The sequence below is a fragment of the Myotis daubentonii genome, chromosome X, assembly GCF_963259705.1.
Source record: "Myotis daubentonii chromosome X, mMyoDau2.1, whole genome shotgun sequence".
NCBI lineage: Eukaryota > Metazoa > Chordata > Mammalia > Chiroptera > Vespertilionidae > Myotis > Myotis daubentonii.
Window position 1 is genome coordinate 41,137,203 of NC_081861.1, and position 15,423 is coordinate 41,152,625.

At 35.6% G+C, this 15,423-nt stretch overlaps 1 protein-coding gene across 3 annotated transcripts in view; it reads right to left on the bottom strand.

Moving 5' to 3' along the window:
* Nucleotides 1-1,444: 1,444 nt before the first annotated feature.
* Nucleotides 1,445-15,423, bottom strand: part of DOCK11 (dedicator of cytokinesis 11) — a 191,150-nt gene continuing 177,171 nt past the window's right edge. For all 3 annotated transcript variants that reach the window (XM_059679693.1, XM_059679694.1, XM_059679692.1), the window contains 7 exons: nucleotides 14,722-14,835; nucleotides 14,037-14,183; nucleotides 9,140-9,350; nucleotides 8,583-8,773; nucleotides 8,073-8,173; nucleotides 6,475-6,613; nucleotides 1,445-3,267 (listed from right to left, as the gene is read on the bottom strand). In XM_059679693.1, coding sequence (XP_059535676.1) covers nucleotides 3,145-3,267; nucleotides 6,475-6,613; nucleotides 8,073-8,173; nucleotides 8,583-8,773; nucleotides 9,140-9,350; nucleotides 14,037-14,183; nucleotides 14,722-14,835 — 1,026 coding nt within the window. In that variant the 3' untranslated portion in view covers nucleotides 1,445-3,144. The remainder of the gene's footprint in view (nucleotides 3,268-6,474; nucleotides 6,614-8,072; nucleotides 8,174-8,582; nucleotides 8,774-9,139; nucleotides 9,351-14,036; nucleotides 14,184-14,721; nucleotides 14,836-15,423) is intronic.

The following is a 15,423-nucleotide window of genomic DNA, read 5'->3' on the forward strand; positions in this document are numbered from 1 at the left end:
CACCAGGAACATATGGGGAATTATCTCTCTTCCTCTCACTCTAAAAAAGCAATAAAAACATATCATCAGGTGAAGATTTAAAAAAACAACAACACACCACTGGTTATAAGGATGCTCAATGAACAAAGAGATAGGAAACACAAAATGGAACTAGAAAACATAGCAAGGAACCAGTCAGAAATGAAGAATATATGAACTGAAATGGAAAGTACATTACAGGGAATCAACAGTGGAATATATGAAGCAGAGAATCAAATCTAAGATTTGGAAGATAAGGAAATGGAAAACACCCAATCAGAATAGCAAAAAGCAAAAAAGAATTAAAATAATGAGGATAGTATAAAGGAGCCTGGAGACAACTTCAAGTATACCAACATTTGCATCATGGGGCTGCCAGAATATTTGAAAACTCTATACAAAGATATAATGATGGAGCCCTACCTGGTTTGGCTCAGTGGATAGAACGTCGGTCTGTGGACCAAAGGGTCCTGGGTTCGATTCCGGTCAAGGGCATGTACCTTGGTTGCAGGCCCTGGTTGGGGTGTGTGCAGGAGGCAACCAATCAATGTGTTTCTCTCACATTGATGTTTCTCTCTGTCTTTCCCTCTCTCTTCCATTCTCTCTGAAAGATCAATGGTAAAATATCCTTGGGTGAAGATTAACAACAACAATATATATATAAAACTTCCTAACCTGGTGAAGGAAATAGTCTAGGAAGCACAGAGAGTCCAAAACAAGATGAACCCAAAATGGTTCACATTGGGACACATTATAATTACAATGCCAAAGATGAAACAAAAAGAGAGAATCTTAAAAGCAACAAGAGGAAAGCAGTCAGTTACCTACAAGGTAGCTCCCATAAAACTGCCAGCTGATTTCTCAAGAGAGACTTTGTAGGCCAGAAGAGATTGGCACAAAATATTCAAAGTGATGAACAGCAATGATCTACAACCAAGATTACTCTACCCAGCAAACCTATCATTTAGAATGGAAGGACAGGTAAAGAACTTCCCAGACAAGGAAAAGCTAAAGGAATTCATCATCACTAAACCAGTATGATATGAAATATTAAAGGGTTTTCTTTAAGAAAAAAAAAGATCAAACATATGAATAATAAAATGGCAATACATATTTATCAACTGAATCTAAAAAAGCCAAATAATCAAACAAACTGAACAGAAACAGACTCATAAATACAGAGAACTTTTTGACATTGCCAGATGGAAGGGGGTTTGGGGGGGATGGTGAAAAAGGTGAAGGTATTAGAAAGTACAAATTGGTAGTTACAGAATAGTCATGGGATGTAAAGTACAGCATAGGAAATACAGTCAATAATATTTTGATAACTATGTATGGTGCCATGTGGGTATAAGATTTATTGAAATGATCACTAAGTTATGTAATGTCTAATCACTGGGATATACACCTGAAACTAAGATAATAGTGTACGTCAACTGTAATTGAAAATAAAAAATAAAAATGGCCAAGTCAGATGCATAATCTCAACGATTTACTTGATCATGAAGTATTTAAAAAGCCAAGGCTCCATACAATCCATTTATATTTCAGTGTCTGTTTTTTGTGTGTGTGTCTGTAAAATAGGCTAAACTACATAAGAAAAATAAGTCTAACACTTAAAATTTACATGAAAGGCAGCCAAAATTATATGGATAATTCAAGCTAAAAAAGTTCTTCACATCTTGGTTTTTCCTGATTTATTTAGGTAGTCTGAGATTTCTTCATTATTAGAAATGTAATCCCTAACTCGCAGTTGCTAAGTCTGCAGTGGTTATGTACATTGACCCAAGAAATGCTGCAACCATCAAGTTCTATCAAAATACTTCCTAATCTTGTAAACTGAAGAAAATAATCATTACAAATTCCTACCTCAGGCTCTGCTGCTAAAGCTTTGAAGTTGCATAGTATGCACTGACTGAAATTTCTCAGAAATGTTTTGTTTAGCTTTATGGATAGCCTCAGATGATAAAGTTCTGGCAACAAATGCCACTTGCTAGGGAAACCCATGCCACATAGGAATCCCTTGTCTTGTGTGTTGGAAGAGACCAACTTGACTACTTGGCATCATCAGATCAAAACTTGAAGGAAGTTCGGCTGGTGTTGCTCAGTGGTTGAGCATCAACCCATGAACCAGGAGGTCACAGTTCGATTCCCCATCAGGGCACATGTCCAGGTTGGCGGCTTGATCCCTAGTAGCGGGTGGAGGGATGCAGGAGGCAGCCAATCAATGCTTCTCTCTCATCAATTTTTTTTAGAGAAAGTGGGAGGGAGAGAGAGAGAAACATTGATGTGAGAGAGACACATCAATTGGTAGCCTACTGTAGGCACCCAGACTGGGGCTGGGGAGGCAACTGAGGTACATGCCCTTGACTGGAATCAAACCCAAGACCCTTCAGTCCACAGGCTGAGGCTCTATTCACTGAGCCAAACTGGCTAGGGAAATTCTCTCTCATCATTGATGTTTCCATCTCTCTCTCCCTTTCCCTTCCTCTCTGAAATCAATAAAGATATATTTCAAAAAGACTCGAAGGAACAGCAATCTTGGTATTTTGTATGTATGTGCTTTCTTTGTGAAATTGTCCTTATTAAATAATGCTTTTGTCTCTTCTAGCCCAGTCTTGACTACCAGTAGGCAAGATTTCAAATTATCTCCCCAATCAGAAATACCCATGTCTTATGGAAATTTGATCATTTTTTCCTCTAAGGATCAGTATAATGAATTGAGCTTCCTGTCAAGAAAAATGCTAAGTTCAAAGTATTATTTTCTTCACTTCGAATTACAAGTAAGTTTTACCTTTTATTGTGTTCTGTTATACAATTTTACATAGTACCATTATTATTTTAAGCAATAATTAAGCAATTTGGATTTATGTTTTTGAGCTCTATTTCTCAGTATATAGATTTACCTAAAAAAAGTACAAACTAAGCACAGGGGTGCAATTTTCCAGGCACTTCCACGTTGCTTAAATATTTACAAATATGTAAGCACCCTGTTTGAAAGCATGAAAATTTTGGTGTCAGAAGGGAACACTCCATGTATATCAAATCGTTAAATTTTAACATTTGCACAGCTCCAAATATTCCTGAGAAAGGTCAGTCTCGTCCTCACTTTACATCTGTGGGTCCTCATATTTCAGCAGTGTATCTTGGGGAACCATAACCTCTGTCACTCGATGTACCACTAATTGCACAAAATACATGTAATGTGTCGTTCATCCAGGGAGAATGCATTGTGTCTTCTTGTATTATCTAAAACAAAGGAAATATGCATGTTTATAATGAAGCAAAACAGCCACTGCCAAAAAAGTATGTGTGTATGAAATTACAGGCATATTTCAATTTATCAATGACACTTAGCTATTTAAAATGACATCAAGCAAAAAGAGCAAAAAATAACATTACCGACTTAAGTCTTCAAAGCTGTATTACAAAGGCAGCATAGCAAAAAAGCAGAAAAGATCTGGTTATTCATTAAGAAAAACAAAAGACTGTAAACTGAAAAATTCAGTAAGAAGTGAGAGGTAATATAATCTCTAAAATATTTTTCTAGCAGAGTCATAATAAGATCTCTAAACAGTGGACTCTTTGACATGAGTTTATGGACCATCTTCTAACACAGTGGTTCTCAGGATCACCTGTGGGGCTTTACAAACATGCTGATACCCATGCACCTTCCCTGGAGATTTGGGAAATAATATTAAATGAAGAGAAGTGTCATGGTGCATATTTCTAAGCACACACTATAATTATATAAGCTAATTGATACATAAGATTTTTATGGAAATGAAGAATGTCATAAAATATATTTCATAGCCCATAAATATATAAACACATATAGTCATATTAGTATACATATTTTTAAATGATCTATTTTGTGTGATCAAAAGCAACAGAAATCTTATGTTTAGATTAGATGAAATAAAAGAATAGCACACATATAACTTCCAACATCTTCATTATACCATCCCAACTTAGGTTTCAAGTTTTCAATACTTGGTTCTCTCAAGTTAGCTCTGAAACTTGAGTATTAATCCTGCAAATTGGTCTATGGTGGCAGTAATGCATCATTATCACTTATGTTGCTATAAATCATGTCTTATATAAAATCTGTAAGAGACAATTCCTCTTTACAACAATCATCATTCATGACACGAATCTGAAAGCATATAGAGTTGTAAGAGATGACTAACTGTCCATACCTTTCAGATGTGACCAGTGAAATGGGCAACTCATTGTAAAGAAAATAAAACATACTGAACAGACACTACAATGGCCACCACAAACTCTAAGAAATCTGTAATTAATAGTTTTAAGACAATATAAGTCCCTTTGAAAAAGTCAACAGCTTCAATAAGTTTTTAAACTTCTTTTTAAAAGGACTGTATATTTTGGTATACTGTGACAGGCTATATTGAAAAGAAAAAGCCAGGCTATATGTTTTTGTTAAGTACTCATTTATCAAACTCAACAAAATAAATCATATTTCAATACACATTTACATTTTTAAATTTTGTATTATATTTTCCTTTGGGAAACAATGTCTCAATGTATATGACTGAAAAGGAGCTCTCTTTTATGTGAGAATCTAATAAAAATATTGATTTACAAAAAAAATCACTATAAAGTCAATGTTTGCCCCAAGTAAGGCACATTTGAATATGATATATTATGACAAGAGAGCTTGCATAAATATAAACCAATAGAAACTAAGATTTTTCTTGGTTAGCTAACAATATATAATATCCAGGGTCTAAAATATTGGTCTCTACAACTAAATAAAATAGTCATGATTTATGGGAATTAAATGAGACAGTTGAAAAATATAAGAGCAGATTTGTAAAATCTATGGTTTAAAGAAAAAAAAACTATAAGATGACTGCTCTAAATATCTTGATCACAGTCATAGCAGTAAATAGAATAATTTGTTTTCAATTTGAATAACAGAGTTCATGCAGCTAGGTCATGCAGCTGCATGCAAATTAAACAATTTTAATATATACACATTGGCTTAAAATAACATGTATAATTATTTTATATCTTCTGTGAAAAAGGAACTTTTGCTGTTTATTTCCCTAAGGATTATAAAGAACAGAAACCCATTGACTGGACAGTTTCTAGGAATAAATTATGTCATCTATTTGATAAAAGTATACCACAGAAAAGTGATGGTAAAGAAAGGCATACCCCCTCTGATGGACTGAGCTTGAGAGAGAGACAATAAAGAAAGTGGAATGGTTCCCTACTTTCCTAGTTTTGATCACCTGGCTGCTTTGAGAAAGACAAAAGAGAGCCTATGAAAACTGAACAGCAAAAGGATGCCTTGGAACAGTATGCACTCATTCCTAAGGGAGCTAACAGAAGTAAAGATAGAAAAAGAAGAAAAATAACACTGATTCTAGATTCCTTAAGCCAATAAGATTCCCAGCTATACAGAAGGGCAATTAGGAGACTGAGACAACCAACTGGTCATTGAAAGATGGGATGATGAAAGTCTGGTTGACTGGATTCTCTATACTGTGATGACAATGGTTAGAAAGTTAGATTTCTGGTCACTCAATGCAGCCTTAGGCTAATAGTAACTAAATTCCCTATTGCTCTTCCTTAGAAAAAGCAGACAAAATAAATTCAGCGAAGTAGAGCTTGATTTAAAGTCAACTAGTTGTTTTCCTAGAAAAATTCTTCTTTTCCCCATCATCCCACAGTTCTTTGGGTGCTAACCACTGTCAGACTGTTTGTAAGAACACCCTTTGTGTGGCAGTCTCCCACGGGTGAGTGCCTTCAAGCAATCACTGAAATACAGGCAGCAGGACAGATGTTGGTCTCCTTTCTGGAACCAGCTTTAAGAATGTGTTATCTAAATGGTTGTAGTTTAATGGCATAATTTGGCTCTAAGTGCTGAATGGATCTTTGCTTCTATACTTTTCAGGTTGGGTTTTACTAAGTTAGCTATAATTGTCATTAACACTCATAGATTAAAATGCTAATAAGTTTTATAAAAATAGGGAGTTTTGCAGGCTGTATGGGTATTAAGACAATTTCCAAATTTTGGAAATCACTCAGGATCTCACCTAAATAACAGTATCTAGTTTCTTACAGCCACAATAGGGATATTCATTTAGGGATTTGGCTATTGAGCCAATCATTAACTTCTTTAGGACCCTTCTATAGAGACTCATCCATGTTCACAGTAGAATGATGCAGACTTGTTCAGCTAGTCACTTCAAATGGCATTGTGACACAGAGAACAATATGGTTTATTTCTGATAATTGCTTTAGCAACTGCCTCAGATAATTGCTTCAAATTTGATTTACATTATGTCATTTAAATGATTAACAATATGAGCAAATTTTAAAATACAGACTGAATAATTTCAAGGTAATGCATTTTGAACAGATTTTATTAAGTAACACTTAAGAATTCAAGATCCTGTCATGTTCAACCACCCTAAAACTTACCTGCTCATGGATTATGTCAGACAATTCTTTCACCATTTCTCTGAAATTTGACTTTAGGCCTTCATGGTACTCAATTTGATCCTCTTTAATTAGCCGCTCATTTAGTTCAAGTGCAATGCTGCATGCTTGTATGAATTTCCTGTGGATGAAGATGAAAGATAAAGGTTTTATTATTTACTCCCAGAAAGTCTCATTGATAATCATTTTGATATTAACTTTAACTATGGCTTTCTTGCCTATAAGATTAGAATCCTATAATTTCTCATTGTGCCTTTGCTAATGCCACATCCTATTTGAAATGCCCTTTCCTTTGTTTTCTATCTTTTCTCTCAAGTTTTAAATGTCCTTTAAAACCTGGTTCAAAACATATAACCCTTAGTAAGTCTACTCGCTCAGTCATTTACTTGATATTATATCAACTACATTTGGGCTAACACTAATTTGCATCTGTAGATAATGAGTCACTCATTCAAAAATACTTTATTTTGGGCTGACTTTGTACCCAGGACAGTGTTGGGTGCTATTGGTATGAAGTATCTGCCCCGAATTCGTAAGAATGGGGGCAAAGTTGATGACTTACCATAAAAGTACTTTTCCATTATTTCGTGTATTTATGTTTAATATCCATAATTAGAGTGTAGGTGTTAGGAGACAAAGTACTTCATTGCTCATTTGTTTTTTATTCCTGTCATAGCAACTAGTAGAATATTTTTGTATATGCCAAGCCCTAACAAATACTGGTGAATGAATGACTACTGGTTACTCTGCAACCCAGGACAGCTGGTGACACACAGGAAAGTAAATGAAATAAGTTGGGAGCAAATGAATGTGTAACTTTAGTCTACTTTACTTAACTGTCTCTCTTATTCTGAATGTAAACTCTTTTCATATATTAAACAGCTTCAAACATTCCTTAGCTGACAGCAGTGGTTCTCAACCTTGGCAGCACATTAGAATCACCTGGGAATCTTTTTAAAATCCTGATTTCTGGGCCTCATCCTCCAGAAATTCTGTTTCTTTGTTATGAGGTGGGGCCACAACATTAGTAACAAAGAAACAGAACTTCCAGAGATTGAGGACCAGAAATCAGGATTTTAAAAAGATTCTCAGGTGATTCTAATGTGCAACCAAGGTTGAGAACCACTGGCTTACAGTGATGCTCACTCAAGACAAGCTAGTACATGTGTGAGACTGGCAGAATTCAAGTGGAACTAAGGACATAGGACAGGAGGCAAGCTTCTCCAATCCTTCCAGTTCCACTTTTATTCCTACCCTAAATGGTCAGAAATGCTGTGGCATGAGGTCAGTGGGGCAAAGGAGAAAACTGCGTAATGAATTTAGGCTTGTGTTTGTGTCACAACATCCAAAGCAATAAAGTAAGTTGGTTTATTTAATCTCTTGCATCACTAGGGCATTAATGTCCTGCAGCAAGAAAGAGATCCCGCATTTACTCTGTAATTACCATTAGGAGGTCACTTAAATATTGTAAAAGATAACAGAGAATGGCTTTTTCTGGACAGATATTATTTGGTGAATATTTTGGTTTCTTTTAAGAAGAAAATGGAGTACAAGAATAGTGAAAACTACAAAGCACTTACCTAAACATGTCTTTCAACTCACTGACTTTCTTAGATGGATACTTGCTAGCTTGACTGTCATTTAAGAAAGCTCTTGCATATGCTAATGGACCAGCATTTACCTAGATTACAGAAGAAGGAAAATGAGAGCTGTCAGAATGTAAATTTTTGCATTTCTCTTAAGAAAACAATACCCAAATACATTAAAAATCTGCATCTGAGAAACGTATTTACTATTCTTACTGTAAGCTTATTTGAAAAATGATTAACTAAAGCAAATAATCTGCAAAGATGATATTCTAATAAATTAGTTAATGATTTCTGATATGTAAATACGGAATTTGGCTATCGTCAGAGGAATTTATGTTAAAGTTCTCTTACATAACACAATATTTATTCAAATTGAACATAATTTCTGTATTGAGTTAATCAAAATTAATGCAAAGGTGTTTGCACTCAATAAGACTATACCACTTAGGAAAGCAAGAAAACACCAAGAAACATCTAATACGTGTTTGACAACCAACATACCTGCACTGAAACACAGCCCTGCAATTTCAGTTGGAGCTGAATCATGTCCACATCAGCAGAAGAGCAAAGTTTTTGCAGCTCTGCAGTTTTATCTTTTATTTCATCAGTAGCAACATCAATTGGCTTTAAATTAATCTGCTGTTCATAGTTTATAGGGATCCTCTTCTTCACATATGGAAACGAGTTTGAAGCTATTAAAATATTAAGATTGATTTACTATCTCAAAAAGTCATTTGTTCAAACAGTCAAATTAATTTTTAAAAATCCACTGTGCTTAATATTCCCCAGGCCTTCTCTAGACAATACTTTAGGGTACCATAGAGAACCTTATTACTTCAGTATTGAGAAAGAAATTATCTTTATGAGACACTTCAGAGCAATCACGATTTACATATAGGAAAACTATGATTTAGCACATCCCTGTTGTGGAAGCCAGTGACTTAACAGCAGAACAATGAATGATTAAAATTTCAGTTACATTTTCTGGCTGGCCAGCTGCTATCTGTGTTTATTTCAAAGGACCAAGTCAAACAAGTCATATGCAAAGTCCTACTTACTAGTCAGGATTGTACGACGTTTGCACTGTTCTTCTATGCAGCCTTGCTTTTTGCCGGATAATGTATAAGGAGCCTCAAAAACAAATTTGTTGATATTATGGTTTCTTTCAAACTCAGTCTTTCTTTCTGTGAGTTCTTTGTCATCAAAGTAGGGCTTCACATAAGTGACTTGGATATGAGCATATTTTGGATCAAGCTCTTTGGCATTTACCTATAAATAAGAAAGTTCTGGTTTTTATTGAATAAAATGGGAAAAGGGGTACAGGTAAGCTACTAACTCTTTTGAGATCAATTGAGGTACATTGCCACTATGACCGTGTTCCCAATTGAACAGATACCTGGAGGAGGTCTTTGTTCTTTTTTAGGGATCATTTCCTTCTATATATAAGTTACAGAAGCCTATTTGTAGATTACAGAAATGTAGGAAGAAGATAAAAACTATAATCCTACCACTCAGTAGTGACTATCATTTACATATTCATACATTTCCTTCCAATCTTTTTCCTATGCACATATATTTACAAAACTGAGATAACTGTTTTATAATCTGAGTCCTTAAAAATATATTAAAATGGTTAATTGTATATTTGAATTCCGCCTCAATAAACATGTATTAGAGCAGTGGTTCTCAACCTGTGGGTCGCGACCCCTTTGGGGGTCGAACGACCCTTTCACAAGGGTCACCTAAGACCATCAGAAAACACATATATAATTACATATTGTTTTTGTGATTAATCACTATGTTTTATGTTCAATTTGTAACAATGAAAATACATCCTGTATATCAGATATTTACATTATGATTCATAACAGTAGCAAAATTACAGTTATGAAGTAGCAACGAAAATAATTTTATGGTTGGGGGTCACCACAACATGAGGAACTGTATTAAAGGGTCGTGGCATTAGGAAGGTTGAGAACCACTGTATTAGAGAGAGGACTCAGATGACAGAGCATCAGAAATCTACCTTCCTACCTAGACAACAGTTATATTGGCAGAATCTGTCTCATGAAACTATTTGGGGACTCTCTAGTCTGTTGAAGATTTGCAACTTCTGGGGAAAGACCTAAACAGAAAATTGCAGGTGATTTTTATTTTGGTCAGTTTCAGCTCTTGGCACAATGGCAGCTACTCATACACCTCACCTCAGCCCCATGTCAGGCAGCTGTGCACATGTTCCCGAACAGCATTATTCACAACAGCAAAAACATGAAAGCAACCCAAGTGCCCACCAACACATGGATAAACAAAATGTGACACACACACACACACACACACACACACACACACACACACACACACACGAATATTATTCAGCCTTAAAAAGGAAGAATATTCCACAAGATGAAAATTGCTTTGACGATGGTGAGTGGTAATGGCTGCACAACAATGTGAAGTAAATTAATATCATTGAACTATACACTTAAAAATGGTTAACACAATATATTTTACTGGAGGCCCGATGCATGAAAATCTGTGCAAGAGTAGGCCTTCCTTTCCCCGACTGGCTTCGCCTGGGCCCCAGCTTCGTCAGGAAGGACGTCCAGAATGACGTCCAGAAGACGTCCAGTCAAAGTAGCATATTACCCTTTTATTATTATAGATGTACTCCATATCAGCAGTCACCAACCTTTCAGACATCACAGACCACCAGTGATCCACGGATTACCAGTTGGCGACCACTGCTCCAGATGGTGCCCAGGACCCTCTTTCCGTGTTTAAGCCAACTAACATTGACTTGTGCCATTGCCAATATCTTACATTTTATGACAGTCAGGCCTTTTTGTGTTTAGTGTAGGAAGCAAAATATCAAACAACAGAAACCTTCTAAGAAATAGTCTCTGTAACTCTTTTTCCCTCCACATATATAAGATGGACAGGGGATAGAAAGTTTCTTACCATCTTTTAACTTCTCCAAATCTATTCTACTTGCTCTTACATAAAAACCTAAAAGCCGATTTCCAGAAACCTTAACCTTCTTTTATCTCCCATTAAAAAGCTAGATCTCTCCAGAGAGCCATCAGGAGATAGTTAATTATCTGGCTAAGACAAAATACAGAAGTAAAATTTAAAAGGCCACGCCTGATTTTAACTTTATAAAGTGAATTATGTGTGATAAATCATTCCAATAGTACACAAGGGAATATATGAAAAGTAAAAAATATCTTTCTTCCCAGGTAAGACTCTAGTTCCTCTCCTCAGGGCTAACCATGGTTAACAATTTTATATGTATTGTTCCTGAAATTTCCTAAGCATAGTTTATACAAGTGAGTATATGTGAATAAGTTTTTACACAAATGTGATCATACTATCTATACAACCTGCACCTCATCTTTTTTCCTCCTAAGCAATATATCTTGGTAGATTTCTAAGTATTGATATGAAACTCTTAACACCTAGGTTACTATATCCATTCTGTGGGTAATACCACCATTTCTTTAGCCATATGGACATTTAGACTGCTTTCAGGTTTTTTCTATATAAACTTTGCAGCAATAAATAACTTTAAACATACATCTTAATGTATGTACATCTACAAAATAAAATTTTAAATGTGCAACTGTTGGGTCCAAGGAAACATACAGTTTAAAATATTGGGATATATTACTGAACTGCTCTTTACACTGTCTGTATTCTTAAGCACATTTTGTTCTTTGGCAAAGTAAAAGAGTGTTTTTTAATTTTTACTCTTACACATTAAGAAATAAGGATGTTAAAAGCAGCAACTTCTTATTATATCTGTTGCCTATGGGGAATGACTAAAATATTGTGCATACAAATAATGTCAGGAGTCCAGGCACCTGATGGTGGTTTGTCATTAGCACATGTTGTCCAGGTTTTCAGAGGCAGAATAAAATAGAAAACTGTATGCTGTTCAGCAAGCCTGGCTTTCCATTAATTCCCCATTTATAGTATCAGTAGTGTGGTGGCAAGCCTAAGACTATCTGGCTACAAGGAGATAAAAATCTTTTGCTCTCATAATGCAATAAAACACAAAATAGTTAAAACTAGTAAGGAAAAAAGCAAGGAGGTCCTGCCAAATATTAATGAATTTTGGACCTACCAGTAAATCTATTTTTATATGTCTAAAGTTAAAGAGATGTAGGTAAATCTACAAAGTGAAGAGATGATTTTCACAGTGGGCAGTGAAGTCTCCACCATTGCCATGGGCTTTGCACTCTGGCAATGCTGCCTACTAGCTGTTAAGTGCTTCGCAAAGCACCATGTCCCTCGGGAAATACTGCTGTGGCCTACAGATCCTAACTATATAGGTCCTTTCTATCTTAAAAATCAGCTCACTGTGGCAAAAAGTATGGAATTTCCTCAAAAAATTAAAAAGGGAATTCCCATTTGACGCAGTAATCCCACTTCTAGGAATAGGAATATATCATAAGAAATCAGAAACACCAATCAGAAATAATATATGTACCCCTATGTTCACAGCAGCACAATTTACAATAGCTAGGGTTTTGAAACAGCCTAAGTGTCCACCAGCAGATAAGTAGATTTAAAAACAGTGGTACTTCTACACAATGGAATTCTACACTGCTGTAAAAAAAAAGAAATTCTTACCATTTGCAACAGCATGGATGGACCTGGAGAGCATTATGCTAAGCGAAATAAGCCAGTCAGAGAAAGATAAATATCACATGATCTCACTCATTTGTGGAATATAATGAACAACATAAACTGATGAACAAAAATAGATCCAGAGACAGAGAAGCATTGAACAGACCATCAAACCTCAGAGGGAAGGAGGGGAGGGGAGAGTAGAGATCAACCAAAGGACTTGTATGCATGTATATGAGCATAACCAATGGACACAGACACTAGGGGGGTGAGGGCATGTGCTGGGGGTGGGAGCGGCCGGGGAGAGGTCAATGGGGGGGGAAAAGGAGATATATGTAATACTTTAAACAATAAAGAATTTAAATTTAAAAAAACCCAGCTCTGTTCCTGGGCACTCCCATGGTAACTAAGGATGGTCAGAAATTCCTGCTATGCTTTCCTGAAATTCTGTCTATAGGGACCTATGCATTTCCCATGAAAGGGCCTCTCATGATGGAACTTTTCTCATCCTGCCTTGGCAGGGCCTGATGAGATGGATAACCTTTAGAATAAGACCCAAGGTATCTCTCCTAAACCCACTTCATTATAAATATAACTACTGAACTAAGGATATCTTTAGAATAAAATGTGTGCCTTGAGATGATTTTAATCATTAAGTATAACATTGAGAATCATGATGAGCAACAGCAATCACAATAATAGCTAACCTTTATTAAGCATGCTGGCTTCTATTATTATTAATGAATGTTTTTTATGTACCAGAAACTCTAACCACTTTCCATATATTTACTCATTTAATCCATATAAAACTCCACGAGGAAGGCACTAATTACTATTATTTTAATCCTCAACAGAGGACATGCTTTTTATTGATATGAGAGAGAGGCAGAAGGGGGAGGAGGGGAGAAAGACACATCGATCAGCTGCCTCCCATAAGCACCCTGACTGGAGATTGAACCCACAACATGTGTATGTGCCCTGACTGGGAATCGAACCCGTGACCTCTCTGTGTATGGGATGACACTCCAACCAACTGAACTACACAAGCCAGAGCAAAGGCACTATTATTATCTTAATTTTACTGAGAAAAATAAGGCACAGAGAGGTTAAGTAACTTCCCCATAGTCACACAGCCAGCAAGTGGCAGAGAATGGAGATTTGGATCCTGCTCTCTCTGACTCCAGAGCCCCTGTCCTTTCTTTCACTATCTGGAAAGATTCTATTTCCATGCTTCTCCTCCATCAGCTAATATAAAAAAAAAGTCAGGAGCAATATACCATGCTTGGAACTACCAAATAATGATTTCACAATGTAGGGTATAGTTACCTTGTCTGAATCCTGAATTATTTTCACATTCTCTGTACCAAATTTTTCACCATAAAGTTTAACAAGTCTCAGGGAAATCTCTGAGAGGCCAGTGAGCTTTGGCTCTTTGTAGATGTACTCCTTTCCATCTTCTTCTTCAAAAAAAGACTGTTGTAAAGTTAAACATATAATCATTTATAAATTGTATGAGCAAACAGCATTTAAAGAAAAGCTACCAAATGGCTACTAATAATGCATTTGAAATACATTTGAAATAAAAGTACTGAAATCCATGTCCATATATTTCCCCTTTTAACTTCAGATAAATGAGAATTTTCAAATTCACAGTCATATGAACATGATTGGCCTAAAAATTTCCACACTAGATTTTTCTAGTTTCCAGTATACTTACCTGTTTTTTATTTGAAAGCTTGAACTACTAGATATTAAAAATATACTTTTGGAAGCTTAACAGAAAATGAAAGTGAGGGAAAAATTCAAATGCTATATGCTGGACTCTGACCTAATGGGTTTAGATATGAGAGCCACAGTGAACTTTGTACTTACAACAGAGGCTTCCTGTGGTTGTGATAGGCACTCTATCTGGACAGAATTCCAGAGCCAGTAACTGCTGCTATGGTTATCTAATAATGTAAAGGTGAATATTTAAAAAGAAAAAGAACTTTATGAACTAATGTGTACTTACTTGGCCATAAAAAGCAACTCTGAAGAAAGTGCCTAAAAGTCTTTTTTTTGTGTGCATAACCTCCAGAATTTTTGTGTAAGCTCCATGAAGAGTTCTATAAACTTGAGTGAGTTTCTGAAAAATGAGAATATACAAATCAGCTTTGTCTATTGGTTAAATATTAAATGTCTTTAAGATAAATGCCCAGGGATAAAAAAAAAAAAAAAGATAAGTGCCCAGGGGATAAAAAACATTTCCTTGTCAAAATGGTTTTGATAGGGTCATTCACACCCCCATCCCTACTATCACAATTAGACAAAATCTTAACTTTAGGTCTAAGGATAGAGCTAAAAACAGTTAAACAACACTGTATTTTGAAGTATCATGCTTTATTTCATTAACATCTGAATGGTAACATGCACTTTAAAAATACTATATTATTACTGACTACTACTATTTTCGATATTTCTGAATTATTTAAACTGAAACAGAAGCAAAATGTTTTGCTTGAATTCTTAGGTGGAGAGATAGAATAAACAATTCATGCAAAAACTTTTGGAGATGAAATACAGATACAAAAATAAGTAATAGTATAAGCCTCAGTGAGGCGTGCTTTTATACATGTACACAGATGTTTTCAAAGACTATGTTCTTCTGCACACCCAGAAAAGGAAAGCACGTGGTGCAAAGAACATTATCAAGAATGTGAAATGACAACCTATA